This window comes from Anomaloglossus baeobatrachus, chromosome 7 (assembly GCF_048569485.1).
Source record: "Anomaloglossus baeobatrachus isolate aAnoBae1 chromosome 7, aAnoBae1.hap1, whole genome shotgun sequence".
Classification (NCBI taxonomy): Eukaryota; Metazoa; Chordata; class Amphibia; order Anura; family Aromobatidae; genus Anomaloglossus; species Anomaloglossus baeobatrachus.
In genome coordinates this window covers 68449986-68477797 of record NC_134359.1, presented here as the reverse complement: position 1 = coordinate 68477797, position 27812 = coordinate 68449986, and the positions used below count along the sequence as shown (strand labels likewise).

Sequence of the window (27812 nt, the reverse complement as noted above, 5' to 3'; positions counted from 1 at the left end):
AGTCAGAAGCCGAAGTTCCAAAACTTTTGTCTCCTCGTTTTCTTCCTGGATGAGAAGAGGCTGTGTCACAGTATTGTGGGAACCAATGGAAGAACCTGTTACAGATTCCAGCGATTGCTGCTTCTACTTTCTGACTTGGAAGACAGAAGTATTTGGTGTGTATTTCTGCAGAGTGCCACGTGTATAGAAACAGTGCTGGAAAGATCAGGGGTTTGGGCACAAATCTTCTTTCCTGGCAGAGAACAGACACCATGACAATGCCTTCCTGCCCCAAGTTCATTCTTCTTCTGCCGGTTCTCGGTCTGCTCATTGGTCACATTCACTGCGAAGATGAAGAAAAGATTAAACTAGAAGTGACCCACGTCCCCAGTGTTTGCACGCAGAAGAGCAAAAGAGGCGATCTGGTGAATGCGCACTACGACGGCTACTTAGCGAAGGATCTCTCTAAATTTTACTGCAGGTAACAAAATGTATCGATTTTACTGATTGTCTTTTAATACAATGTCAATATTAGAGGACAACTAATAGAAGATGTAATGTGTGGATCAAAAGTTGCAAAAGTTTGTGTGAAGCCCCGCCGGTGTTGTATCGGTGCATACCTTCAGGGACTCCACGTTGCTGGTGCTGGTCACAGGTAGGGAATCTTCGGTTTTGATCGTGACGCCACTCTCAGTATTGCGGTCAGTAGGGACCGCCACTGCAGGTTGAGGGTCGCCTGGGGCTGATGGTGTGTGCAGTTGGTTGGAATAGCCTCCTGAGAGTGAGGCAAGCCCCAGGGCCCAGTGTAGGTTTGTAGTACCACAAGTCGCAGAATGACTCACACAGGCAGAACTGTCTTTCAAGGGCTTTACTCACATTTGATGGCAGGGTGAGTAGCCCGGGCGTAGCTGGGATGAACCAGATGGGAACCAGGTATCCTTCAGGCTGACTTTATGAGGGTGACTACTGACTCGCCTTCCTTAGCCCTTGGTGGTTTGGGGTGACCCCGACTTTGAGTCCCTATGGGGGTCACCCAGGGAAGATGCTGCAGCCTCTCTCCCCCTTTTGTTTGCCGTTTGCTTGTTCCCCGGACCAGGCCACTCCAGCTGCTTGCCTCCTGTGACCTATGGGCCCTCACTGCGGTTACGTGGCTGCGGCTTTTGTGGTGTTGTGGTGTGGGCTTTGAGAGCCCCACACCGGCAGGTTTAGCAGAAGAAAGCTGGATCTATCTTCGCTTCGGGATCTGCCGCCCGGTTGGGCCTGGTGCTCTCTAGCAGTCTCCTTACTTCCCACTCCGTGCTTTCTCTCTAGCTGAAGCTGGCTTTCAGGTAGCACTCCTAGTTGACCGTTCTCCCCCGTCAGTAGCCACTGCGCGGGCGCTGTTAGACAGCAACAGCCCCACAGGTCTGCTCCTCACTGAGCCCTATGGAGTTCTCTGCTCTAACTGACTCACTGCTCCTCCTCTCCTGTTCTTGCCTACGCCACCTAGCAACCAGCCCCTGAACACACCCCCAGCTGGGAATTGAAAGTTAACTCCTTCTGGCTACTCAAGGGTCCCCTCTGGTGATGTGGGAGGCCTGGTCACTATGCGCCTGTGTTCCACACCCCGGTCAGCCTTCTGGATTACCTGTATTGTACTGTCCCCAGCATGGGTGCAGTACTCAGTGGTGCCTGACCAGGTCAGGGGCGCCACATTCCCCCTTAGTTATCACCAGCACGTCCTCGGGCTGCAAGACAACATTTTAAAATGCATAAAACATTAAAACATGTAAAACATTTTTAAAAGCACCAAGTACCATACATCACCACCCTCCACCCACAAGTCCGTTAACCCACCCAAAACCCTTTCACGTTGGCCGCGCCTTCAGCCACTTCTGGCAGGATGTAGAGGCGGCTTACATGGGCTGGTGGTTTCAGGGTATACCTGGCCTGGTGGATCCGCGCCTTCAGCCTCTTCTGGCAGGATGCAGAGGCGGCCTCCACAGTTGGTGCTGACCAGGTACCCTCTTTGTGGTGGAGAGCCAGGCCCCATAAACAGGCATGCTCTCTGGTCGCAGGTGAGCCAAGGCCCTATATACGGACGGGCTCCTCCTGGTTGCAGACGAGCCAAGCCCCTAAACAGGCTGACTCTGGTGGTGGTGGTGCCCTTTTGGTGTAACTATTTACACTGCGAGAGTTTGTGGCTATAGCCAGTTCATAGCCTTAAGGTTTATGGTTTTCTCACAATAGTTTTTGTGGGCACATGCTTAAACGTTGCAAAACAAAACTTTCCAAAACTTTAACTTCTGTACTTCTTTCTTTACTTTACTTTACTCTACTCCTCTTTACCAGGGCTTGAGCCTGTACGGCGGTGGCACCTGCTGCTTTCCTGCTCTCTGTCGTCGTCTGTGGTCGTCTCATCTGTAGGTTCTTTTTCTCTACTTTGTCTTCCTTCTCTTTCTTTAGGACTTTGTGTTACGTCCAGGGCATACAATCCTCTTTCGCCTTGATGCATAGTAAACTGGACTGAATCTCCCATCTTTAGATTTCTGCCAGGGTGTCCTCTAGGCAGATTAGCTCTGACGTCTCTCCGATTGACAAATATCCCTTCTTTGATACCAGGTGCTACGATGAATCCATATCCACTTCTCAAATTGAAATCCTCTACTACTCCTCTGAAAAGGGGTCCTCTGGCCTGGGCTTTGGACCTTCTCAGGGCTCGTTTTTCTTGCAGGTCTCTGGCGGTGACTTCTCTCTGCTCTGGGGATGACGGTGCAGAGGATAGTTGCGTTCTGTTGCGGTGTGTCTTACGGGCTGGATTCTGTAGGGTGCAGCTCACAAACTCCCAGGTAAGGCTTTTGGGCAGATCTTCTTCTGCAGATGGTGTCAGGTCTTCCTCATCCCAGCGGGAATAAGGCAGCATCTCCGGCTCTGGGTATGGCTCTGGAGTCAGCCCCTCAACCTCCTGGCCTCCTCCCCCCCTTAGTTCTTCCTGGCACTCCTTGGGTAGCAGTGCTGGGGATGGACTTCTTTCTGCCGGCCCAGGTGGGGAACTCTTTGCCGTGGTTGCTGCGGGAGCTGTCGGGATACTCTTTGGGGTGTGCGGAGGGAGCATGTACCGCTCCACCATCTCCCGTGGGAACTTAGCTTCCAGGTCGGCTTTTAGCTGCCAGTATGCGGAGTCCTCACCTACCAGGGATTGCCTAGCAGGGACTTCCTGAACCTGGGGAGCCTTGTCTGCTCTGGCCTTGCGGGCCGGGGTAAATGGTACATCAGCCTTGTCTTGGCGGGCCGCGCCCTGTATGGCGGCGGCCTGGTCTTGGCGGGCCGCGCCCTGTATGGCGGCGGCCTGGTCTTGGCGGGCCGCGCCTGGCATGGCGGCGGCCTGGTCTTGGCGGGCCGCGCCCTGTATGGCGGCGGCCTGGATCGGCGTCGCAGCTGCGATGGGGTCTGTGCAGGCTGGGCTGGGCATCGCTGCAGGGACCGGGTCTTGGTGGGCCGAGCAGGGCATCGCTGCGGCGGCCGGGGCTTGGCGGGCCGAGCAGGGCATCGCTGCGGCGGCCGGGGCTTGGCGGGCCGAGCAGGGCATCGCTGCGGCGGCCGGGGCTTGGCGGGCCGAGCAGGGCATCGCTGCGGCGGCCTGGGCTTGGCGGGCCGAGCAGGGCATCGTTGCGGCGGCCGGGGCTTGGCGGGCCGCACCTGGCGTGGCTGCGGCCTGGTTCAGCGTCGCCGCACCGGGCGCCTCTTCAGGGACCGCGGGCGTGGCAGCAGGGGTCGGGGCATCCGGGCCGGCAGGGGCAACACTGGACTCACCCATCGGTAGCAGCATCGGGGTCTGAGTCGTCACCGCCCGGTCTGGCACTCGGTGCGCGGCTCTCTCCTCGTAGGCCCGAACCGCCGCGGTCATCCATAGAAACTCCTCGCGTCCCTCTCTGATCAGCCTTCCAACCCTGGCTTCCAGTTGATCGCAGAACTCGGCGAGCTCCCGACACCACCAGGCAGCGGAGCCTGGCTCTGGGTCTCTGCACTCAGACGCCATTTTCTTTAGCAAGCTGCTGGCTTCTCTCCTGCTCCGCCGTCTCCGGACGCTTCCGCTCTCTTCGCTGGCAAGCTCAGAACTCTGCAGGGGATCTCTGGGTAGCCACACCTCTTCGTGGGCGGTAACTTCTTCCAGCGCGGGCTGCTGTTGTTTTTCAGCGCGCTTTTCATGGTGGCAATATGGCGGCGCTTCCAATTTTTCAAGCGGACCGCCCAGGCACATGGTCACCTGTCTGGACAGGTCTAGTCCTTATCCTGTTCGTGACGCCAGATGTGAAGCCCCGCCGGTGTTGTATCGGTGCATACCTTCAGTGACTCCACGTAGCTGGTGCTGGTCACAGGTAGGGAATCTTCGGTTTTGATCGTGACGCCACTCTCAGTATTGCGGTCAGTAGGGACCGCCACTGCAGGTTGAGGGTCGCCTGGGGCTGATGGTGTGTGCAGTTGGTTGGAATAGCCTCCTGAGAGTGAGGCAAGCCCCAGGGCCCAGTGTAGGTTTGTAGTACCACAAGTCGCAGAATGACTCACACAGGCAGAACTGTCTTTCAAGGGCTTTACTCACATTTGATGGCAGGGTGAGTAGCCCGGGCGTAGCTGGGATGAACCAGATGGGAACCAGGTATCCTTCAGGCTGACTTTATGAGGGTGACTACTGACTCGCCTTCCTTAGCCCTTGGTGGTTTGGGGTGACCCCGACTTTGAGTCCCTATGGGGGTCACCCAGGGAAGATGCTGCAGCCTCTCTCCCCCTTTTGTTTGCCGTTTGCTTGTTCCCCGGACCAGGCCACTCCAGCTGCTTGCCTCCTGTGACCTATGGGCCCTCACTGCGGTTACGTGGCTGCGGCTTTTGTGGTGTTGTGGTGTGGGCTTTGAGAGCCCCACACCGGCAGGTTTAGCAGAAGAAAGCTGGATCTATCTTCGCTTCGGGATCTGCCGCCCGGTTGGGCCTGGTGCTCTCTAGCAGTCTCCTTACTTCCCACTCCGTGCTTTCTCTCTAGCTGAAGCTGGCTTTCAGGTAGCACTCCTAGTTGACCGTTCTCCCCCGTCAGTAGCCACTGCGCGGGCGCTGTTAGACAGCAACAGCCCCACAGGTCTGCTCCTCACTGAGCCCTATGGAGTTCTCTGCTCTAACTGACTCACTGCTCCTCCTCTCCTGTTCTTGCCTACGCCACCTAGCAACCAGCCCCTGAACACACCCCCAGCTGGGAATTGAAAGTTAACTCCTTCTGGCTACTCAAGGGTCCCCTCTGGTGATGTGGGAGGCCTGGTCACTATGCGCCTGTGTTCCACACCCCGGTCAGCCTTCTGGATTACCTGTATTGTACTGTCCCCAGCATGGGTGCAGTACTCAGTGGTGCCTGACCAGGTCAGGGGCGCCACATTTGTATGACGCAAATAGTGAAAATCAAATCCTACGTGTATACGACTTGATTTACTTATGCAAACTTTTGTGTTACCTTCACCCAAAGTCTTTGTGCACACAGGACTTTTTGGTACAGTTTTTGTATGCATTTTCTTTTAGGCTATGTGCGCACGTTGCGTAATTACATGCAGTTACGCTGCGCTTTGTAGCGCAGCGTAACTGCATGCGTCCTGCGTCCTCTGCATAATCTATGAAGATTATGCAGGAGCCGTGCGCAAGTGGCGTCTTAGAGCGCAGTGATTCGGCTGCTGCCCGAAGCACGCGTTCTAAGAAGTGACATGTCACTTCTTCCGTGCGCTTTGCCGTCAGCTCCTGCTCTGTCTATGGGAGGAGCTGCAGGCAGAGCGCATGGAATCGGCTCTTTTTTTTTCACTACGGACATTTTCGGCAGCGATTTGAAGCGCACGTGTGCTCTTCAGATCGCTGCAGAAATTTTTGCAGTGACTGTACGCAACGTGCGCACATAGCCTTCGGCTGCTTTCACACCTCCGGTTTTTGCAGTGTGGCTCAATCCAGCTCAAAAACCTATGCAACGGATGCAGCGAAAAAAATGGATCCGTTGCATAAGTTTTTTTCCATGCGGCCCGTCCGTTTTTTGACGGATGCGGCTTGATACTGAGCATGTGCAGTGCAAAAAAAACGCATCCAGCGGCCGGATGCGGTTTTTCCCACAGGACGCCGCATCCAGTGTCCATAGGCTTGCATTGTAAATCGCGCCGCATTGTGCCAGATCCGGCGTGATGCGTTTTTTTCACCGCACAAAAAAACGTGCCAGGCAACGTTCCATCCGGCCGCTGCATGGGCTAAATATGCTGCATCCGACAAAAAACGGACACAACGCAAGGCCATGCGGCACCATACGGCGCTAATGCAAGTCTATGCGGGAAAAACACAACCGGCAGCAAAAAAATAACAGTTGCGTTTTTTCTGCAAAGCGCCATTTTGTGCCACTCAGCAAAAAACGGATGTGTGAAAGAAGCCTTAGCCGATTACTGATTCATCTGATTAGATCACATTCTTTCTTTGCTCCATACTCCAGTACTGGTGTAGGTTTTTTGGTAGTGGACATGGGTCAGCGCAGACCACTGGCGGACAACAATATATGCCCCCCCCCTGCAAGTGAAGAGCTCATTAAAATAGACAGTTCCACCTGTTTTGGAGGTAGAAATGGGCCCCCTAGGGTTTTGGGCCCCTGTTCAGTTGCACCAATGATACAAAAAAAAGAGAGAATACTAATAATCTTTATTTCTATAGCGCCAACATATTCAGCAGCTCTATACAATTCAGATATTCATATACAAACCATCATAAGTAACAGTTATAGAAGATACAATAATTAAAGCAAAAATGACAATCCTACTCATAAGGCTGGTTTCACATTAGCGTTATTCTGCCGCAATCCAGTACGATTCAATACAGTGGAATCATGGCAAGATAAGGTTACATGCGGTCATATACGGCCGCGGCCGCATGTGACCTTACCTTGCCGCAATTCCATTGAACTGTATTACACTGTACCGCATTTGTGCCGGATCCGGCATTGCGGCAGAATACCGCCTAAGCGCTTACAATCTGCAATGGGGTGAGGTGGTGGGTGACACAAGGTAGAGGTGCTTATTTACAATGATGGTCCAGCCATCTTGCAGAAATGGGGGATAGATAAGGCTGCATGAGCCGGTCACCAGCCAATCTTTGTGATGCTTTTATGCGGTGGAGTTTGACGGATAGAAATAGTGGAGAGGATTGACTGCGATTAGGGAGGGTCCTTGGTCAGCTTAAAAATGTGTTTTATGGAGCATCTGAAGATGGGAGTGGGAAGTTCGGATTGGTGTGGATGTTAGTCAACAGTTGTTTGAGGAGCATAAAGAACAGGTAGAGTGATAGGCAGAGATAAGAGAGGAGATGTAGGGGAGTGCCGCATAATGGAAAGTTTTGTGGGTCAAAACCAGCAACTTTATGCCCATCTCTAAGCTGTCCTTTGACATGGTATATTTATTGTTGGATCATTGGAAGTCTCCTTTTAGTGTTGTCACGAGATTATGGGTTAGCAGGGAACTGGAGCTCCCAATTGTATTCTATAATGTATGGGCAGCCAGTGCAATGGATAGCACACAGCGGAAGCATCCTAGTATTGATTAGCCACATATGTGACCCTGGCTGCTGCATTAAGGATGGACTGGAGATGGGAAAGTCTAGTTCGGGGGAGACCATTTAATAGAGAGTTACAGTACTCAAAGCGGGAGTGGATCCGGGCCACAGTGAGGGGTTTGGGGTTTTTTTCCATGGTGAGAAAGGGGCGGATTTTAGAGCTGTTCTTCAGGTGCAAGCAACAAGAGCAGGCAAGAGATTGTATATAGGGGGTGAAGGAAAGATTGATGGGCGGCTTTGCACACTACGACATCGCAGGTGCGATGTCGGTGGGGTCAAATCGAAAGTGACGCACATCCGGCGTCACTTGCGATGTCGTAGTGTGTAAATTCTAGATGATACGATGAACGAGCGCAAAAGCGTCGTTATCGTATCATCGGTGCAGGCTCCGACATTTCCATAATGCCGGTGCCACGACAGGTACGATGTAGTTCCTCGTTCCGGCGGCAGCACACATCGCTGTGTGTGAAGCCACAGGAACGAGGAACATCTCCTTACCTGCCGCCAGCGGCTATACGGAAGGAAGGAGGTGGGCGGGATGTTTACATCCTGCTCATCTCCGCCCCTCCGCTGCCATTAGCCGCCTGCCATGTGACGTCGCTGTGACGCCGCACGACCCGCCCCCTTAGGAAGGAGGCGGGTCGCCGGCCAGAGCAACGGTCGCAGGGCAGGTGAGTGCATGTGAAGCTGGCGTAGCGATAATTATCGCTACGCCAGCTATCACAAGATATCGTACCTGCGACAGGGGCGGGGACTATCGCGTGTGACATTGCAGCATCGGCTTGCGATGTCGCAACGTGCAAAGCCCGCCTAACCCCCCCAGGTAGCAAGTCTGCGGCCTAGGCGTTATCGTGGTGTCACATACAGAGTGAGAGATGTCCGGTTCAGGGATGTTAGTTCGACAGAGGGAGTAGAAGAAGTTCAGTTTTGCAAAGGTTAAGCTTCAGATAGAGAGCAGACATGATGTTGGAAACTTCACCGGTCCATATTGAAATATTCAAATTCATGGTTTGATGCACAGAAGGAGTTCTCCACCAATGAGAAATATAACAAAGAAAACGGGAAATCCAGCACCCAAAATATATAAAAAATAAATTTATTGTCATCCACTGCCCACTCCCCCCCAGCGCAGGGACGCCGACTCACTCTCCACCGTAGCCAGCCTGCACCATACTGCCTGATGTCCCCCATGGTCCTCTTCGTGGCTGTTTTTTGCTTACTCCTCCCAGGGCCTGTGCACACCGCATAGGTCCTCTGGAAGTGCCCCTAGGGTGTGCGCGCACACTGGTGCCCTTCTCTTAAAGGGTCAGCATGCCATTTCCGGTGGTTCCTGTCTATACCAGTGACTATGCCTGTCCGCCCTGGACGTGCTTTCAGCCTTAGCCATTCCGGTGGTCCCTGTCTACACTAGTGACTGTGCCTAACCGTCCTGGACATGCTTTCTGCGTCAGCCTTCCCGGTGGTCCTTATCTACACTAGAAACTCTGCCTTTCTGCACCCGTGTCTGTCCTTGCCCTGGGGTCAGCTATCACAGTCTCGATTACTGCCCTGGAAGCGGCACCTGGTGCTTTCCTTGCTGTTGGCGCTTAGTCAAGCCCCTTCCACTAAAAGGTAAACCCGGGACCCCCTGTGGTCCAGTGGGTCCACTCCTGCTCGCCCTTTCACAATCTCCTGCGGCGAGCGTTACAAATCTCTATGGAAAAAAAACTCCATAAAAATACAGAAAATAAAAAATCAAATGGAATGAAAACCTTGAGTTTTTCAGACAAACATGTCCTTAGTCATAGCTATGGCTGAGGACATGTTTGTCCGAAACGAGTAAGGTTTTCATTCCATTTCTTTTTGGGGGGTTTTCATAGCTTTTTTGGTTCTTCACAGCTATGACTAAGGTAGTATTTGTCTGAAACTCATAAGGTTTTCATTCCATTTGCTTTTTTCTTTTTGTATTTTTATGGTTTACCAATACATTTTTCTTTATATATTTTTGGAGTCGGATTTCCATTTTTTTCTTTGCACCAATAATACGTCCGCCCCTGGCACAGACGCCTTGACCTGTCTTCTGCTACGCATCCAGTATTCAGTAGGTGTGATGCACTGTTTATTCTGACACCTTTCTTTCATAGCCATCATTACCTTTTTCATCATCTCAGGCCAAAGGGCTAGTCCTCACTCCCCATGCGTACTGGTGAGCATGGGACACCCATAAACCCGTAGATTGGTTTTATCTCACTGGAAAATCTTGGTCGGTGCTCACTACTGCTTACAAGACAAAAAAAAAAAAGCATCGAAAAAAGCGGCAAAACGTGTTTTTGCACTGTGCTTTGCCTGCCAAGAGATGCAGATTTGGTGCACAAATTTCTCCAACCAAATCTGCAACGCGCACATATCCTTACAGTCCTCCTTAGAACTTTATGAGCACGACCCGTCATCTATCTCAGTAATGGAAAGTCTTCACTGAACACAGATTTTAGCCATAAATTGACAATTTTGAGAATGAATGATCAGTCCTGGCGAAGAAAGAATCAGATTCCTCTAATAAGGCCCCTTTCACACGTCAGTGATTCTGGTATGTTTGTGCTTTTTTTTTTAAACATACCAGAATCACTGACATACGCAGACACATTATAATGAATGGGTCTGCTCACACGTCAGTGATTTGTCACTGCACGTGTCTCCGTGCAGCGTACCCGCGTGTGCGTGATAGCCGCACGGAGACATGTCCATTTTTTTCTGGCATCACTGATGTTCCACGTCCCACACAGTGGTGTGGTCCGTGAAACACGTGCCAGAAAAAAACATGCTTTTAAAATAAAAAACATTTTAACTCACCCGGCGTCCAGCGATGTCCTCTGCAGCCCGTTCTCCCTGCTCCTTCTGTGCCGGCTGATTACTGTCGTGCATATTCATTATGCGCGACACAGCCGACCCGGAAGCAGCTGCTGCGGGGGTCACCGCCGGCCGGATGCTGCGTCGCGGGAGGATTCAGCACCATGGAGAGCGGGAGCGGGCGCAGGTGAGTGAATCTCTAAGTGCAATCACGGGCCACGGAGAACGGAGCCCGGATTGCACTTAGACAACCCACGTGTGCCGTGATTTTCGGCACACGCAGGGACATGTGCGTGTTTTACACGCCAGTGAAAAACGTCTGTGTTTTTCACTGACGTGTAAAACGGGCCTAACACATATTACAAAGTTTATTATTTTCACGTTCATGAAAAGAAATTCACCGACAGTTTTCGATGGAGTTTTTCTCAGCCAGAGCCACTGATTTGATGACTCCTATAGAAGTGAAATGAGAGCGGCGTGCACCCCAGGGGGATTTATGGCCTATCCTGTTGCTAGCCCATACATTTTTGTAATAAGTTAACCCCTTTAAGTTAACTATCTAACCAATTTTCGTCTCTTACTTTATGTATTTTATCCCTGTCTTACCGTACATGTGTATAGCAGTACTTTCGCTGCCTTAGCTCACTCCTTTCAATCAAGTGACTATTTTTCACTTTTGTGCCCATAGTCGTAAAGAAAAAGATGGACACCCCAAATGGTTTGTACTCGGAGTTGGACAAGTGATCAAGGGACTGGATATGGCAATGCTGGATATGTGTCCTGGAGAAAAAAGGAAAGTCATCATTCCACCATCTTTGGGCTACGGAAAAAAGGGCTATGGTAATATCCATATTCTTCTCCTCTTAGCACATAGGATATGTAACTGTAATAATCCCAATATCTGGCTACACAAATAGCATTGTTTATCCGCCTGATGGTTCATATGAATGATCCAACCTCATCGTGGTAGACTGAAGGAGAACCTGACATTAGGTTGGCCAATGTTTTAGTCTGAAATGTTGCCGTATTTCAGAGTAGACACAGTTTGAAAAGCCAGGGTCTATTGGCAGAGACCTGAGTAGTCCAATGTGGTCCTTGGCTGGTTTCTCCTCATACCTTCCAATTGTTGATGGTCTCTCTCTATGTACCCATATGGGTAGTCCAATGTGTTCCTTGGCTGGTTTCTCCTCATACCTTCCAATTGTTGATGGTCTCTCTCTATGTACCCATATGGGTAGTTCAATGTGTTCCTTGGCTGGTTTCTCCTCATACCTTCCAATTGTTGATGGTCTCTCTCTATGTACCCATATGGGTAGTCCAATGTGTTCCTTGGCTGGTTTCTCCTCATACCTTCCAATTGTTGATGGTCTCTCTCTATGTACCCATATGGGTAGTCCAATGTGTTCCTTGGCTGGTTTCTCCTCATACCTTCCAATTGTTGATGGTCTCTCTCTATGTACCCATATGGGTAGTCCAATGTGTTCCTTGGCTGGTTTCTCCTCATACCTTCCAATTGTTGATGGTCTCTCTCTATGTACCCATATGGGTAGTCCAATGTGTTCCTTGGCTAGTTTCTCCTCATACCTTCCAATTGTTGATAGTCTCTCTCTATGTACCCATATGGGTAGTCCAATGTGTTCCTTGGCTGGTTTCTCCTCATACTTTCCAATTGTTGATGGTCTCTCTCTATGTACCCATATGGGTAGTCCAATGTGTTCCTTGGCTGGTTTCTCCTCATACCTTCCAATTGTTGATGGTCTCTCTCTATGTACCCATATGGGTAGTCCAATGTGTTCCTTGGCTGGTTTCTCCTCATACCTTCCAATTGTTGATAGTCTCTCTCTATGTACCCATATGGGTAGTCCAATGTGTTCCTTGGCTGGTTTCTCCTCATACCTTCCAATTGTTGATGGTCTCTCTCTATGTACCCATATGGGTAGTCCAATGTGTTCCTTGGCTGGTTTCTCCTCATACCTTCCAATTGTTGATGGTCTCTCTCTATGTACCCATATGGGTAGTCCAATGTGTTCCTTGGCTGGTTTCTCCTCATACCTTCCAATTGTTGATGGTCTCTCTCTATGTACCCATATGGAAGAGACCTACTAATCAACTGGGAAAGGAGAAGCTGGTCAGGAACGTCATCAGAGTCAGGTCTCTCCCTATGGTCCCCAGGTGGCTTTTCAAACTATGTTTACTCTTAATTGCCGCAGCGTCAAACTTTCTGATTTTTGCTGCTTGTGGTTTTTGCAGCACAAATCAAATCACATTCCCTTGAAGTGGCAGCCCAAAAAGTTATTAAAAAAAAAAAAAAGTACAATGTGCTTGTGCAAAGCGACAAATCATCAGCCATAGTTAGCTGAAATTTTCCAGCCTGACAGGCCACATATTAGGCTGATCTTCCATTGGACATAGAGAATGATAGTTATCATAATAAATTTCCATAAAAAATAACCTTTCATTAATCATTTAAAAGGTATAAAAGTTACCATACAGTGTAACACTCACCCTAATAGTGCAGAGGGGAGGGAGGGGGGGAGGCTATCCCTAATTTACCCCTAATTTTAACCCTACCTAGCAATGGAGGGTATGACGCCCTAGGGTTGTGGTGCCCCCATTCACCGACAGGAGACCCTTAAGTCACCCTATAATGCCCTACACTACACTAATATGTGCGCCAAATGTGAAAATGAAACATTAAAATGCAAACTCCTGATAGCATCGCTAGCATAGCTTATTTGGCAGAGGTGCATCAGATCCTCATGATCAGACGTCGTCCCGATGCGTTTCTCCCTGTTAGGCCGGGGCCACACGGGCATCTACTGCGATCCTCGTATGACACTCGGCTCACGCTGGCAGCACAGCAGGAGCCGAGTGTCATGTGAGTGTCACTGCGACTGAGGTCCGATCATGCCATCGGACCACAGCTGCGGGGGGGGGGCGGACCGGCACTGAGGAGGGGCGGGAGGGATTTGTCTCCCTCTCTCCTCCGTAGCCGGCTATTGCCATTCTCGCTCTGCACTCATGGTACACCGGTGTACCGCAAGTGCAGTGCAATATTTCTCTCACCCCATAGACTTGAATGGGTGCGAGAGAAACAAGACTCGCATTACAGTCGCAGCATGCTGCGATTGTTTTCTCGGTCCGATTAGGGATGAGAAATAATCGCTCATGGGTGCTGGCACATAGAGTAATTTTGGTCCGAGTGGAATGCGATAAAACATTGCATTCCACTCGCTCCGATTTTCATGCCGTGTGGCTTAGGCCTTAGCTTCACAGGGTTCTCAGCTACAAATGAACTCCAGGACTAAAGATACTGCATCCCAGTAGCAGCCAAAATCTAGGTGCTGTGGGATTCTCCTTGCACTATGAGGCCGGTTACAGATGTCCGTGTTTAATCAGGTACCAGTCACACGCATGGTTATGGTCACACGTGTGTCACACGTGTGTCATACGTGTGGCACTCGTGTGACATCCGTGTTTGCATACGTGTGACATCTACCGGAGAAAACACAGGTCTGTGAAATAAAAAGATTTTCCGTATTTACCTGCTGTCTCCGGCTCTGCTGCCTCACGCTCCTGACCACCGCTCATTATATTCATCAAGATATTCACCGCACTCAGGACCTGGAAGCCGGAGCAGCGCTGGGGACAGCACCGGGCACAGCACCGCAGGGACAGGTGAGTATTCTGCAAGCACAGTGACATCCAGGAGGTCATCGGAGTTCCCAATGAACTCTGATGACCCCCACGACACCCGCGCTACAGCTTCACAGGTTCATCAGAGTTCATTGGGAACTGTGATGAGTCCCCGATGCTGTCCCCGTGATGATCCGGCTTACAGGTTCTCACTACACACACCACACACACACACACACAAGTATACACTGAGCACATATGCACACATATGTAAACACACATATCAGACACACATGGATACACCAAGCACATACACATATAGTGCACATGCATGTATACACTCACACACACACACACACACTGCTGTATACTCACCCAGCGATGCGGTCCCCGGCACTGAAGTCCCCCGCAATGTTGCTGCTTCCAGCTCCACACAGCAGTGAATATTTAGTGAGTATAATGAGCGGCGATAAGGAGCGGGAGGCAGCAGAGCCGGAGACAGCATCGCTAGATACAGGTAAATATAGAAAATCTTTTTATTAAAAAGACCCGGTACATGTCACACTGATGTCACACGGATCATATCAGTGTGCGATCCGTGTGACACCCGTGCTGCCGGAGAAAAACGGACATGTCTGCGTGTACATGTGTGTGTGTGCGGGGTCATGAGAGGTCACATGGTCCGTGTGAGTTACAGCAAATAATAACATGGGTACGTGTGACATCCGTTTTAAAAACGGATGTCACACGTACCTAAGATACGGACGTCTGAAACCAGCCTTAGGGTGAGTGTTACACTGTATGGTAAATTTTATACATTTTAAATGATTACGGTAATTAAAGGTTATTTTTTATGGGAATTTTTTCTTCTGGTCTTTAACATATTCGTTCCCTTTGTACAATTAGCTGTGGCTTTGGTTTGGTTCCATTTTTAGTTATCATGATACCCTGTTTACCTGAAAATAAGACATACCCCAAAAAATAAGTCCTAGTAGGATTTTTTGCCTTTTTTGAGTATGCTTAAAAATAAGCCGCAGTTGCATGATAAAATGTCCAAGCAGCTAAAAAAGTTAAAGAATACAGCAGGACACTTCATAAAGAAAGCAGACATCCCCCCAAAAGAAAGCAGAAACCCCAAAAAGAAAACATCGCCAAAAGAAAGCAGAGTCCCCCTAAAAAAAGAAACGCACTCACCAGACCACAGACAATTACAGCTGGCAAATGCCAATGGTGGATGGACTCTCACACAGAGATCTGCATTGCTGTCAGGTCCCTCGCGTTACACTGCACTGCAGCTGTCACAAACAGATCGGTCCCTAGTATCACTGCGCACAAGAGATACGGCTTCCAGTCACCAGGGGGAGCCAACTGCTGTAGAACGCAGGGAACCTGACAGTGACGCAGATTTGTATGTGAGAGCCCATTCACTTGCCAACTCTGTTTGGGGTCTGGTAAGTTCGATTCTTTTAGGGGGTGTCTGCTTTCTTTTTGGGGAAAACTTAGCAGTACATAGAGAATAATAAATGTAAGCAGGTAATTTAAACCTTTGTAAATGTATATACCCACCACTATAGCACTGGACCATGAGAATAGCAGATCAGAACATGTGCATCTGACCCAGTAATAGGAGTAACACACAATGTTGATGTTCCAGAAAGTGAGTACATGATTATATTTCAATAATTGTTGATTTTTTTTGCTCAAGAATAAATATGCATTGTTGTTCGTGGGAAAATATGACATCCCCTGAAAATAAGCCTTATGCGGGCGTCACACGAGAGGAGCTATCGTGCGATGCATCGTCGGGGGTCACGGTTTTTGTGACGCACATCCGGCATCGTTTGTGACGTCATTTCGTGTGACGCCTCCGAGCGACGCAAAATTGCTCACAAATCGTGAGTCGTGTACTCGTCGCTTATTTTTAAAAAATTGTTTATTATTAATGGCGCCGGTTGTTCATCGTACCTGGGGCAGCACACATCGCTCCGTGTGACACCCCGGGAACGATGAACACAGCTTACCTGCGTCCTCCGGCAATGCGGAAGGAAGGAGGTGGGTGGGATGTTTACGTTCCGCTCATCTCCGCCCCACCGCTTCTATTGGCCGGCGGCTGTGTGACGTCGCTGTGACGCCGAACGTCCCTCCCCCTTCAGGAAGAGGATGTTCGCCGCCCACAGCGAGGTCGCTCAGCAGGTAATTACGTGTGACGGGGGTTTAACGACTTTGTGCGACACGGGCAACTAATTTCCCGTGACGCCCAAACGATGGGGGCGGGTACAATCGCTCATGCAATCGCACGATAGATCGTACCTTGTGAAGCCCGCATTAGCGCATCTTTCGAAGCAAAAACTAATATAAGACCCCATCTTATTTTCGGGGCAACACGGTATTTACAAATAACGGTCATCCATTCTGACTGACTTTTATCTCACCTATATGGCCAGCCTAAAGGTTTATTTACACGACTGGCAGCACCAAATGACGGCTTGGTGGATCGCTATTAACGTTGCACACTGCACAATCTGTAATTGGTTTTGGCAGCACAATTCCTATTTAGACAGAACAATGTGCTGCCGAGAACAATGATCTATAAAAGATAATTCCACCCAACAAACGAGCATTTTGCTCAATTATTGGGTGTTCGGCAGCCACTTCAGACTGTAAGATTATTGTAAAACACTCGTTCATGATAATCTTGGAGAGTAATTGAACCCTTATCCTTCTTTCATTTAGGGTCCCGTAGACAGTACAGATTGTTGATGGCATAAATACTTAAAACTTTCTTAAAGTTAATCTGTCACCAGGTTTTTGTTACCTCATCTGAGAGCAGCATAATGTAGAGACGGAGACCCTGATTCCAGCAATGTGTCACTTACTGAGCTGCTTTTTTTTTTTTTATAAAATCAGCAGATTATCACTAGAGGACTAGTAAACCTGCTGTCATGTAGTCCTCCATATTTAGGAGCGATATATAACCACGCCTCCACCACTGATTGGTTGCTTTCTGCTTATGCACAGTGTACACAGAAAGCTACCAATCAGTGGTATTCGTGGGGTTATACAGAGCTCAGGATTCAGAGATCTGGTAGATCTACAGCAGATAAAACAAGGAATTATATTAAAAAGCAGCAAGCAGCCCAGTAAGTGATGCATCACTGGAATCAGTGTATCTGCCACGATATCATGCATCTTTCAGATTGCATAGCAAAAATCTGGTGACACATTCCTTTTAAGGTCAATATATTGCCATTTAAAGAGGTTGTGCAGAATTAGAGAAGCTTGGCTGCTCTCTACAAGATGGATTAAGGACATAGTTTCTCCTGAGGAAGGGGCGAGATTGTCTTGAAACGCGTAGACTAATAAACCATTTTCAACTTAATCCATTTGGAGTCCTTTTCGTACATTGAGGAGGTGCAGAAAAAACACATTTTTTCGTGATCATAAACAGATCGTGCTATTTCCTGTAAAGTTGCCTGGTACCTATAAGTTTAAGCCCAGCTTTAGTTCTATGTGTTATTGGTCTTCGCCTCTGCTGCTAATATACAGGGAGTCACTTGAGTAACTAACAAATCTACGTGTTGTGCTCTGTGCATGGGGTCAGTGCCCTGTTTATGTTATGCCTGAAATACGTCTGTTCTTCCTCTACAGCAGTGTCCGTTATCCTTCAACACAGTAGCCCTGCATGCTGGGAACGCTGGCTAACCCTATAACAGAAAGTGCATGCTCATGTAAGTGTCTGTCCGTGTATTATCCAGCAGTGTGTATGCTGTGTCTACCCTGCACGCCTGCTTCTTTAACCATGCATTAATGTCTGCACCTTAAAGGCGGCTTCCAACATTGTGTAAATACAGCTTAAAGGGAATCTGTCACCAGATTTTTGCTACCTCATCTGAGAGCAGCATAATTTAGGGACAGAGACCCTGATTCCAGCGATATGTCACTTAGTGAGCTGTTTGCTGTCATTTTTATGTAATCAATGTTTTCTGTGCTACAGATCAAGCAGTTAGGCTGGGGCCACACGGGGATTACTGCGATCCCCTCGCTTGACACTCGGCTCACGCTAGCAGTACATCAGAGCCGAGTGTCATGCGAGTGTCCCTTCGACTGAGGTCCGGCCGTGTGAGCGGATCTCACTGTGGGGGCGGGCTGGCTCTGAGGAGAGGAGGGCCGGCACTGAGGAGGGGAGGGAGGGATTTATCTCCCTATCTCCTCCGTTGCCAGCTATTGCCATTGTCGCCCTGCACTCACGGTACACCGGTGTACCGCGAGTGCAGTGCGATTTTTCTCTCACCCCATAGACTTGAATGGGTGCGAGAGAAACAATGATCGCATTGCACCCGCTGCATGCTGCGATTGTTTTCTCGGTCCGATCAGAGCTGAAAAAATAATCGCTCATGGGAGCTTAAACACAGGCTAATATTGGTCCTAGTGGAATGCGTTTTTTTTTTTTTTATCGCACTCTACTCGCACCGATTTTCATGCCGTGTGGCTTAGGCCTTATACAGAGCTCATGAATATGCTGGACTACCAAGTAGTCCTCTAATGATAATTTGCTGCTGATTAAACAGTGATTTTATCAAAACTACACTAAGCAGCCCAGTAAGTGACACATCGCTGGAATCAGGATCTCTGCCCCTACATTACGCTGCTCTCAGATTAGGTGACAAAAACCTGGTGACAGAGTCCCTTTAAGCATCGAATAATGAAAATGTGTGGGGTTTGCCCCTTTTCAGTAACCGCACAGCAACAATAAAAAAAACATTTCCGTGAACATTTTTTCATGTATGACATCCTTTTTTTGTTCCAGTTCCTCTGCATGCTGTCAGTGAGTAGAAACATTAGTTATACATGATCCACTATCTGGAAACATCATGATCGTGTCCAAGTGCTCGGCTTTTATACAACCTGCGCATTTCGGACATGGGTCAGATAAGGTTTTTGCCCTGTAGGTTTAATACATGTGTCCATGGCCTGACAATAAGCAGAGATCCGGAAAAGAGTGGAGAAATAAAACACAATATAAAGTAGATTAGACATTTTAATTACACAATGATGAAGCTTTGTGCAGAGAAACAGTGTTTGTATCTCTGATATTACATACTTGATATAAAACCAAGGCCTGAAAATAAGACATATTTTAGGAAACACTGAATCTACATCAGCTATGACCATATAATATATTTTTAGTTTTGGATATTTGCTGTTCATAATGGCAGGTGTATGACACTACACCCACGTGTCTTCTGGTGCTCCATATGGTAAGTGAACAATATGCTTACAGCCGGTCTGAAATCTCAAAGCTGCATTTCCTTCTACAATCGAAAAATCTTCCATAATGGATGATGCAGCCATGTGATGAGGATCTTTACTAAGCATTTCTAGTAACCTCCTCCAGGAGTGTTCTCTCCTCTCAGGGAGTCTTGACAGGACCTGTCACTTGCTAAAAAAAATCCCTAAGCTCTTCTGCTTCTGAAGTTTTTTTCCGTTTTACTCTGCGTCGCTCCATTGCAGAGATATTCACAATAGTTTGTTTTTGGAGCGCAGTATGTGAAATCTCTGCTTGTAGTGCAAGTGGAAGATTCTTTTTAGTCTTCCCTGGGGCTAGCGCTTTCACCCCTTCTGAACGATGACAAGCTGTAACGCTTGCGGCCGATGTAGTGGCAGCAAGTGGCATTAGTGGAACCACAGGATCACAGATGGGACGCGGGTTTACCCTTTAGTGGGAGGGGCTTAACTATGCACCCACCACAAGGCGGACGCCAGGTACCACTCCCGGGGAAGTGACCAGGACTGTGGCAGCTGACGGACTCAGGAATAGCTGGATACAGGTGGGGTGACTGAGGCAAGCTGGACAGGTACATACAGACAGGAATGGTGGGCACAGCAGGGGTACACAAGTATGGGAAGGCAGGTACTGGAGACGGACACAGGGATAACAGGACAGGAGATCAAGACCTAACAACTAGCTAGGTAGCAGACTGGAAACTGACTGACTTGCATTGTGCAGGCACCTCCCCTAATGGGGGGATGCCTTAAATACACAGTGCCTCTCAGCCACAGGCTGAGAGGCATTTCCTGCGCATCTTAGGTGCACTCCCAGGAACCCTGTGCATAATGTACAGGGTCCGGGAGGGAAAGGAGGCAGCAGCACACGTGGATGACTGGGAATGTGTGCAGGAGGATGCGACCCGGCCAGGGCAGTCAGTAAGTCAGTGTCTCTGCAGAGAAGCCGGCACTACACAATCACAGCTTGGCAGTTGATCTAGCAGTCTGACACACAACCGAGCTATGATTGACGGCGTCTGGGAGGGGCAATAGCACAAGCCCCCAGAGAAGACTCTGAAGAAACGTCCACTTGCACTGCAAGCAGAGATTTCACATACTGTGCTCCAAAGAAACTATTGTGAATATCTCTGCAATGGAACGATGCAGCGTAAAATGGGGAAAAAGCAGAATCAGGAGAGCTCAGGCATTTTTAAAAAGTATTTAACTACATTTTTTGAGCAAGTGATAGGTTCTGTTTAAATGGGTTGCACAGTGAAAACATGTTATCCCCTATCCATAGAATTGCGTAGGTCTGACCATGTGGACCCTTACCATGTGGCAGAATGAGTAACTTTTATTCCTAACAGAGAACGTTTATCTGCCACTGCATTCATTCTGTATGGGACTGCCACAAAAAGCCGAGTGCAGCGATCATCAGCCCCAAAGGAAATGAATAGAGCAGTGGTCGGGCATCCAATCTGCCGCTCCATTTTAGTGGAAATACAATTTCCCTATTATGCCGCTTGGTGTTAGTCCCAGCTGTCGGACCCTCACTAATAAACAAGCCATTGATAGGTAATGACTTGTATACACCGGACAGCCATTTAACCTATTATCTACCAATGTCCTTTTTTTGGGACGCCTAATCTTTTGCTTAAAATGTATTAATTAAATTAATTAATTTATTTAATTTATTCATTACATTCATTAATTTTGCTTAAATTTCATTTTAATTTTTAATTTTTTTTTTTCATTAAAAATCTGTCATTTAATAAAAAAAATTATCATTTCTAATTTGGCAAGTAATGGGTTAAGGGTATATCCAGCTTTAAAAGCATAAGGCTAATTTTTTTATTTATTTTTTTTTTTTTCTCTAAAACAATGGCCACATTTTTCTATGGATTTTATCTGGTAATTATAAAATGATCAAAAACCTAAACTTTATTTATTTTTATTTTTTTTATTTAATCTTCATCCTAACAAAACCTTTTCTGTGTTCTCCTAACAAGACAAAATCCCACCAGACGCAACTCTGATCTTCGAAATTGAGCTATTGGCAATAAGCAAAGGACCACGGAGCGTGGAGGCATTTCATCAGATCGATCTGAACAGTGATCAATTCCTTTCCAAAGATGAGGTACTGTACGTTACTATCACTAGATCAAAATGAATATCACCATTATGACATTCGATCAGTTTTATTTCTCTTATGCAAAACATAAATAAATAGAAAGATGACGATAATGAGGCATAATGGAAATCTAAAGGGCATATAGAAAAATGCGCATGGAGAACTTGTGTATAAAAATATGTAGTTCTTATTATAATTCATTAACAGTTAATATAAAAAGTGGACAAGAGTGTTATGCAGCAAAAGGGCCACTAGATGGCAGCAAAGCACAGTCTGGTAAATAAAACAGAAAAGGGCATGTAAAGTTCACATGAAAAGCTCAAGGCAATTATGATTTATTATTTATTATTATAGCGCCATTTATTCCATAGGAAAAGGGTTTACATAATAAAAACAAGAGCAATAATCAAAAACAAGACACAGACAGGTAAAGGAGGAGAGAGGACCCTGCCCACGAGGGATGGGTGAGGATACAATAGGTGAGGGAATGGGCAAGGTAAAGTTTGACAAATGAATGTGAATGATATGTATCACTGAAATAGTACATAGTAAATAATGCAGGTGATAGGTGAGTTACAGTAACAGCACGAGCTATGCAAACTGAACCCCACTGGATATAGGAAGGCAACAAAATCTAATAAAAAAATAAAATACCTAGGCTGTGAAGTGGTGCTATTTCCCCCAACGCGCGTTTCGACGGACAGGCCTTCTTTTTGGGGAATGGCATCAAAGTGTAGCTGCAGCCGTTAAATATTTATATAAAAGCTAAAATGGAATAAATCATACCAGGAAAAATATATGTATACATCAATCACAATGCCTATTTTATATTGTAAAAAAATATTTACTTTCATTTAGAAAATTCAAAATAATAGGCAAAAGAGGTAGACTAATTCTAAAAATAGTTGCGAATTAATGGTAAGGGTGTGAAAAATGCGACAACATGGAACGGAAACAGAATTCATAAGTATTAGGGTAACAAAAAAATACACAATTGAACTTTAGTTCAATCTGAATGTTCCAAAGCAGTTCTATAATATGGCCACAAGGTGGAGCCAGTGCATAGTAATATAGTATTCACATCTAAAGGGCGGCAGATAGTACAAGGAGGAACAGGATCAAAGGTAGAGGTGCAAAGGAGGTATCAATATGACAGTATTCAGAGAAAGTGAAGGTAGGAAAAGAGCTCTAGCGTGATAAAGCTTACCCATGGAGTACAGTGTCACATGTGTCAGATCCACCAGCAGCTGTGCCTAGCTATAGTCCCTGCCTAGCAGTCCCTTTATTACATTGGACACATAAACAGATCTTTAGAAAAAATATTTCTAAAAGTCCGTTTATGATATGCAATGAACCCTTTGACTAGTCAATGGGACGTTAGTACCTCAGACTAGTCACCCCACTTATCATATTATCATGCCCTTGTGGGAATGATAACCTGATTTACAAGAGCCGGCGTCATCACCAGCACTCCGGAAATCACGCGCATGCGTGCGTCTTTCTCCACTTACATCATGGAGGCTCTGAAGTCGAGTGCACACGTCTCGGCCTCAGAGAGGCGCACTGCGCATGATTGGAAGAGCGGAAGACAGCTCATGTACACAGAAGAGCCGAAAAACAGCCGTCTTAGGCACTGAAAATCATGCACAGTGTACCTTCCTGAACCCAAGATGTGAACACCTGGCTTCAGAGGCTCATTGATGTAGCTGAAGAAAACCGTGTGCACGCTCAAGCTTTGTATAGCGCTGTCGATGACGCCGGCTCTTATAGGTGATGTTATCATGCCCACGGGGTGCGTGATAACATTCTAAGGCCATGTGCCCACGAGAAAATGTACCTGCGGACTTTTCTGCAGGTATTTACGCAGGTTCACGCAGCAACTCCCCGGAATCTGCAGCTATCCGTTGTTGCGGAATTTCTGCGGTATTGTTGCAGTAAACCTGCGGAAACAATGCAGATTTCGTGCGTTATTCCTGCGGATTTCCCACCCTGTATCTCCACAGTGGAAAGGCAGGAGTTCCGCAGATTATTCCGCATGAATAATTGACATGCAGTTACGTGTAGCAGCGGGAAATCCGCAGCATTTTCTGCAGCCGCAAAAACTGCAGCATTGATACAGAACTCCCTAAATCTCATAGGAAAACATGGGGAGTGTCTGTACTTGCGCTAACCTGCGGATTTAGCTGGAAAATCTAGAAAATCTGCAGGTTTTCCGCGGCAAAATCCGCTGGTATTTTCTCCCGTGGGCACATAGCATAAGAGGGCCGACTAGTCTGGGGAACTAACACCCTATTGACTAGTCAAAGATATAATTTACATATCATAAACAGACTTTAGAAATGCTTTTTATAAAGATCTCTTTATGTATCCAATATAAGAATGGGACTGTTAGGCAGGGAATATAGATATTACAAAAATAGAGTAACGTGACCCCAAATTAATTGACCTATTAAAATAATTATAAAAAATAGGACATAAAGTCTGTAATGATACAGAAGATAAGTACAAAAGGCAAGTGAATGATGGGGATTAAAAGGTACAATACGCATAACAGCTGGTACAATACAATACAATACAAGGGCAGCAATAAATAAATATGGCAAGCAGTAATAAAAAATAATAATAATAATAAATAATAATAAAAAAAAAAATCCACATATACACATCAAGAACAAAAAATATCTCACTGTAATGAGAGTATGGTCAGAGCACTAGAGGGGGCCCAAATAAATTTAGGGACTGTCAGCACTAGTGTGAGTGGGGACCGTGGATATACCAGTAGGAGATGAACTGATGGGGATGTATAAAAAAGTAAGGAAAAGGACTACGTGGATAAATCAGAGACAAACAGTATTAGGTTCCCTTTAAAACATCTTCTTATGATCACCTCCACCCTGTGTTTTATAGTGAAAATGCTTTTTAAAGGGAATCTGTCACCAGGTTTATGCTCCCCCATCTGAGAGCAGCATAATGTAGAGACAGAGACCCTGATTCCAGCAATGTGTCCTTTACTGAGCTGCTTGCTGTCATTTAGATAAAATCAATGTTTTCTCTGCTGCAGATCCAGCAGTTATACAGAGCTCAGGAATATGCTGGACTACCTGGCAGCACGCCAAGTAGTCCTGTAATGATAATCTCCTGCTGATTAATCAGTGGTTTTATCAAAGTTAAAAAAAAAAACAGAAAAAATATGCATTATTCCCAAATAACAATATTTATTAAGATATAAAAATCACACCAGTAGTGTATAAAAAGAGATTTTTGACCGTCAGGTCACAATATACATGATACAATATCAATATACATAGTACAATATCAATTGAAAGGTAGACATAAATATATAGAAGAGATAAAGTTCACATATAGGGGATCAAATCGGAGCTCAGGACTTAACTTTGAGACCGTGTTATGGTTTATTCAGGCAGCGCCACATAATAAAAGAGATGTAGAAGGTTTGCTGTCCATGAAAATCCAGGTGAGTGTATACTGATGCTCTCCAAGTGTCCCCTTTATTTTTATAATAACAGGAGTGAGCCATCAATTTCTTTATATTAGCAGGAGTGAGCCATCAATTTCATGGTAGATTGAGGTGGAGACTGTTGTAAATCTACCATGAACCATAACACGGTCTCAAAGTTAAGTCCTGAGCTCCGATTTGATCCCCTATATGTGAACCTTATCTCTTCTATATATTTATGTCTATATATTTATGTCTACCTTTCAATTGATATTGTACTATGTATATTGATATTGTATCATGTATCTTGTGTATATTGTGACCTGACGGTCAAAAATCTCTTTTTATACACTACTGGTGTGATTTTTATATCTTAATAAATATTGTTATTTGGGAATAACGCATATTTTTTTCTGCTGAAATAATATTCCCGGGCCTTGGTCCCCAATTTTGATAGTTTTATCAAAGTTACACTAAGCAGCCCAGTAAGTCCCGCAATATTGGCACTGCGCATGCGCGAGACTTCAGGAGCACTCATCTATGTAAATGAACACTGGGGGACGGTGAACAGCGGCAGGAGGGGGCATAACAGACGAAATGCAGCCCGCCCACCGGGCAGCAAACCTCATTACCATACCAAAAGGTAATATTTTAAAAAGTTGTTATTTAGGTCTGAAAGGGGGGGGGCAGTAGCTAGAGGAACCTTTCTAGAATGCAGCCCAGGAGCTGCAGAAGGGGATTCTTTTAGTTTAATAGCGAAAATTCTGGTGACAGGTTCCCTTTAAATACATCCGCTGTGTTTAGTGAGATCTTGTTTTTTTGTTTGTTTTTTTTTGCTGATATTTTTACTGACAGCATTTAGAGATACATATGATATTTTCATTGCTTTTTATGGCATTTTATGTAAGACGTACAACCGAACAAAAAACGGTAATTCTGGCATTTAGTTCTTTATAGATCAATTACTTCTACATTTGATAGATCACAATCATATAGATAGGGCAGCCCTTGATTTGTTTATTTTTGTTTTTTAAACTCGGAAAAGGCGGGTATAATACAAAATTTAGTCTTCAATGTGTCTCCTTTCCATGCAGATAAGCCATTACCTAACAGAAGAGTTTAAGAAGGATGGAAAAAAGCGGGATCCTTCTGTGCACGGACGGATATTAACAGATATATTCCAGAAAAATGACCATGACAGCGATGGCCTCATATCAGCGCACGAGTACAATGTCTATAAGCACGATGAGTTATAGTAAATTATTTCCCTGTCTGTCAGTAATGTAATAATTGTTGCTATTTTACAGAACAAAAATAAAAATAAACCCACATTGCATTTTTTAGACGTAATTTTGGGTTCACGCTATGATCCTTAAAGGGAACCTGTCAGGTGCAATATACACGCAGAACCATGAGCAGTTCTGGGTGTATATTGCTAATCCCTACCTAACCTGTATCTAGTAGAATAGATAAAGAGATCTTTAGAAAAAGTATAAAGATCCTTTATGATATGCTAATGAGCGCAGGGACTAGTCACAAGGGCATTAGTTCCTGCGCTCATTCCACCCTCTTAGCATGTTAGCACGCCCACAGTGATGTGCTAACATGCTATTCAATGACCATCACCCAGTGTCATTATCGGCAGTGATGCGCGAACCTGTGTCAGTTGCATCACATCAGAACACCGAGCTTAGGGTAAGTGGACATGGATCCAAAGTCACCGCACTTCCGGTCATGCGAGCGAGACCTCTCTGAAGCTGGGACATGTACACCAAGCTTTATACAGCGCATGACCAGAAATGAGGGGCATTCTGTTCAATGCACACTGACATTAAGCCCAGCGTTCTGTGGCGGTGCGGCAGACAGAGGTACGTGCGTCATTGCCGATGATGACGCTACACTTTGGGCGTTAAATAGCATGTTAGCACACTCCTGTGGGCGTGCTAATATACTAAGAGGGCGGAATGAGCGCAGGAACTAACACCCTTGCGACTAGTCCCTGTGCTCATTAGCATATCATAAAGGATCTTTAGAAATACTTTCTAAAGATCTCTTTATCTATGCTACTAGATACAGGGACAGTTAGGCAGGGATTAGCAATATGCACCCAGAACTGCTCGTGGATCTGGCTGCATATTGCACTTGACAGGTTCCCTTTAACTATGGTGGAGTTAAAGGGTTTGTCCATTTATTGTTAGTCAAAACATGTTATCCATAGAATAAGTGATAACTTATTGATAGGCAGGGGTCCGATTGCTGAGACCTGTACCAATTGGCCCAATAGTGCACTTTTATCCCTATTACATTGAGTGGTGCAGCAGCGCACATGTTCCACTGTCGGTCCATTCATTCCCTATAGAGGTGCCGAGCACCACACTCAGTTTTTCCGAATTAATCTGAGTGACAGTTGGACCTGTGCACTGCAGCTCTATGCTAATATGGTTCCCCACCCGGGATAAAGATTCCCCATTATGCCGATTGCTGCGGGTCCCAGGGGTCAGACCCCACTGATCCTGTGGTTAGGCGATAACTTGTTTTCACCAGACAACCCCTTTTAAAGGAGTTTTCTGAGTTCCTGACAAATGTGTCCAAAGGGATAAAATAATATAAGAACGTAAACTCCACTTTTAAATCCCAGCTGTAGCGGTGCTGCCACCCTGCTCCTCCCCGCCAGTCACCGCTTCCTTGGCAGCAGCAACGATGTGCTGCCTACCACACGTGACCGCTGCCGTCCACTGATGGATACCACTGTGCTGTGAACGTCTTTTGCAAACCGATTATTAGAATAAAACTAATTGTGTGTATATTAAGTTGTCTTATTATGAATGTTTGCTTTAAGATGTGATGTCATCAATCTGCCCACTCTTAATTATCTCAATTTTTTTTTAAGAATTCCATTTTTTGTTTATAGTTTTATTCAATAAAAAAAAA

General features: G+C 46.6%; 1 protein-coding gene across 1 annotated transcript; it reads left to right on the top strand.

The window, feature by feature from the left end:
* On the top strand, positions 1–26321 carry FKBP7 (FKBP prolyl isomerase 7). Its single transcript, XM_075318891.1, has 4 exons — positions 1–460; positions 11081–11232; positions 21303–21430; positions 25976–26321. Exons 1-4 carry the CDS (start codon positions 252–254, stop codon positions 26135–26137), a joined length of 651 nt encoding a protein of 216 aa, XP_075175006.1. The 5' UTR covers positions 1–251; the 3' UTR covers positions 26138–26321.
* Positions 26322–27812: the final 1491 nt, after the last annotated feature.

Bases quoted from the DNA above. Each gene is read 5' to 3' on its own strand.
- FKBP7 (XM_075318891.1), top strand. From the start codon at position 252: ATGACAATGCCTTCCTGCCCCAAGTTCATTCTTCTTCTGCCGGTTCTC. The intron at 461-11,080 runs GTAACAAAATGT...TTGTGCCCATAG, and splicing joins CTCTCTAAATTTTACTGCAG to TCGTAAAGAAAAAGATGGAC. The intron at 11,233-21,302 runs GTAATATCCATA...TCTCCTAACAAG, and splicing joins CTACGGAAAAAAGGGCTATG to ACAAAATCCCACCAGACGCA.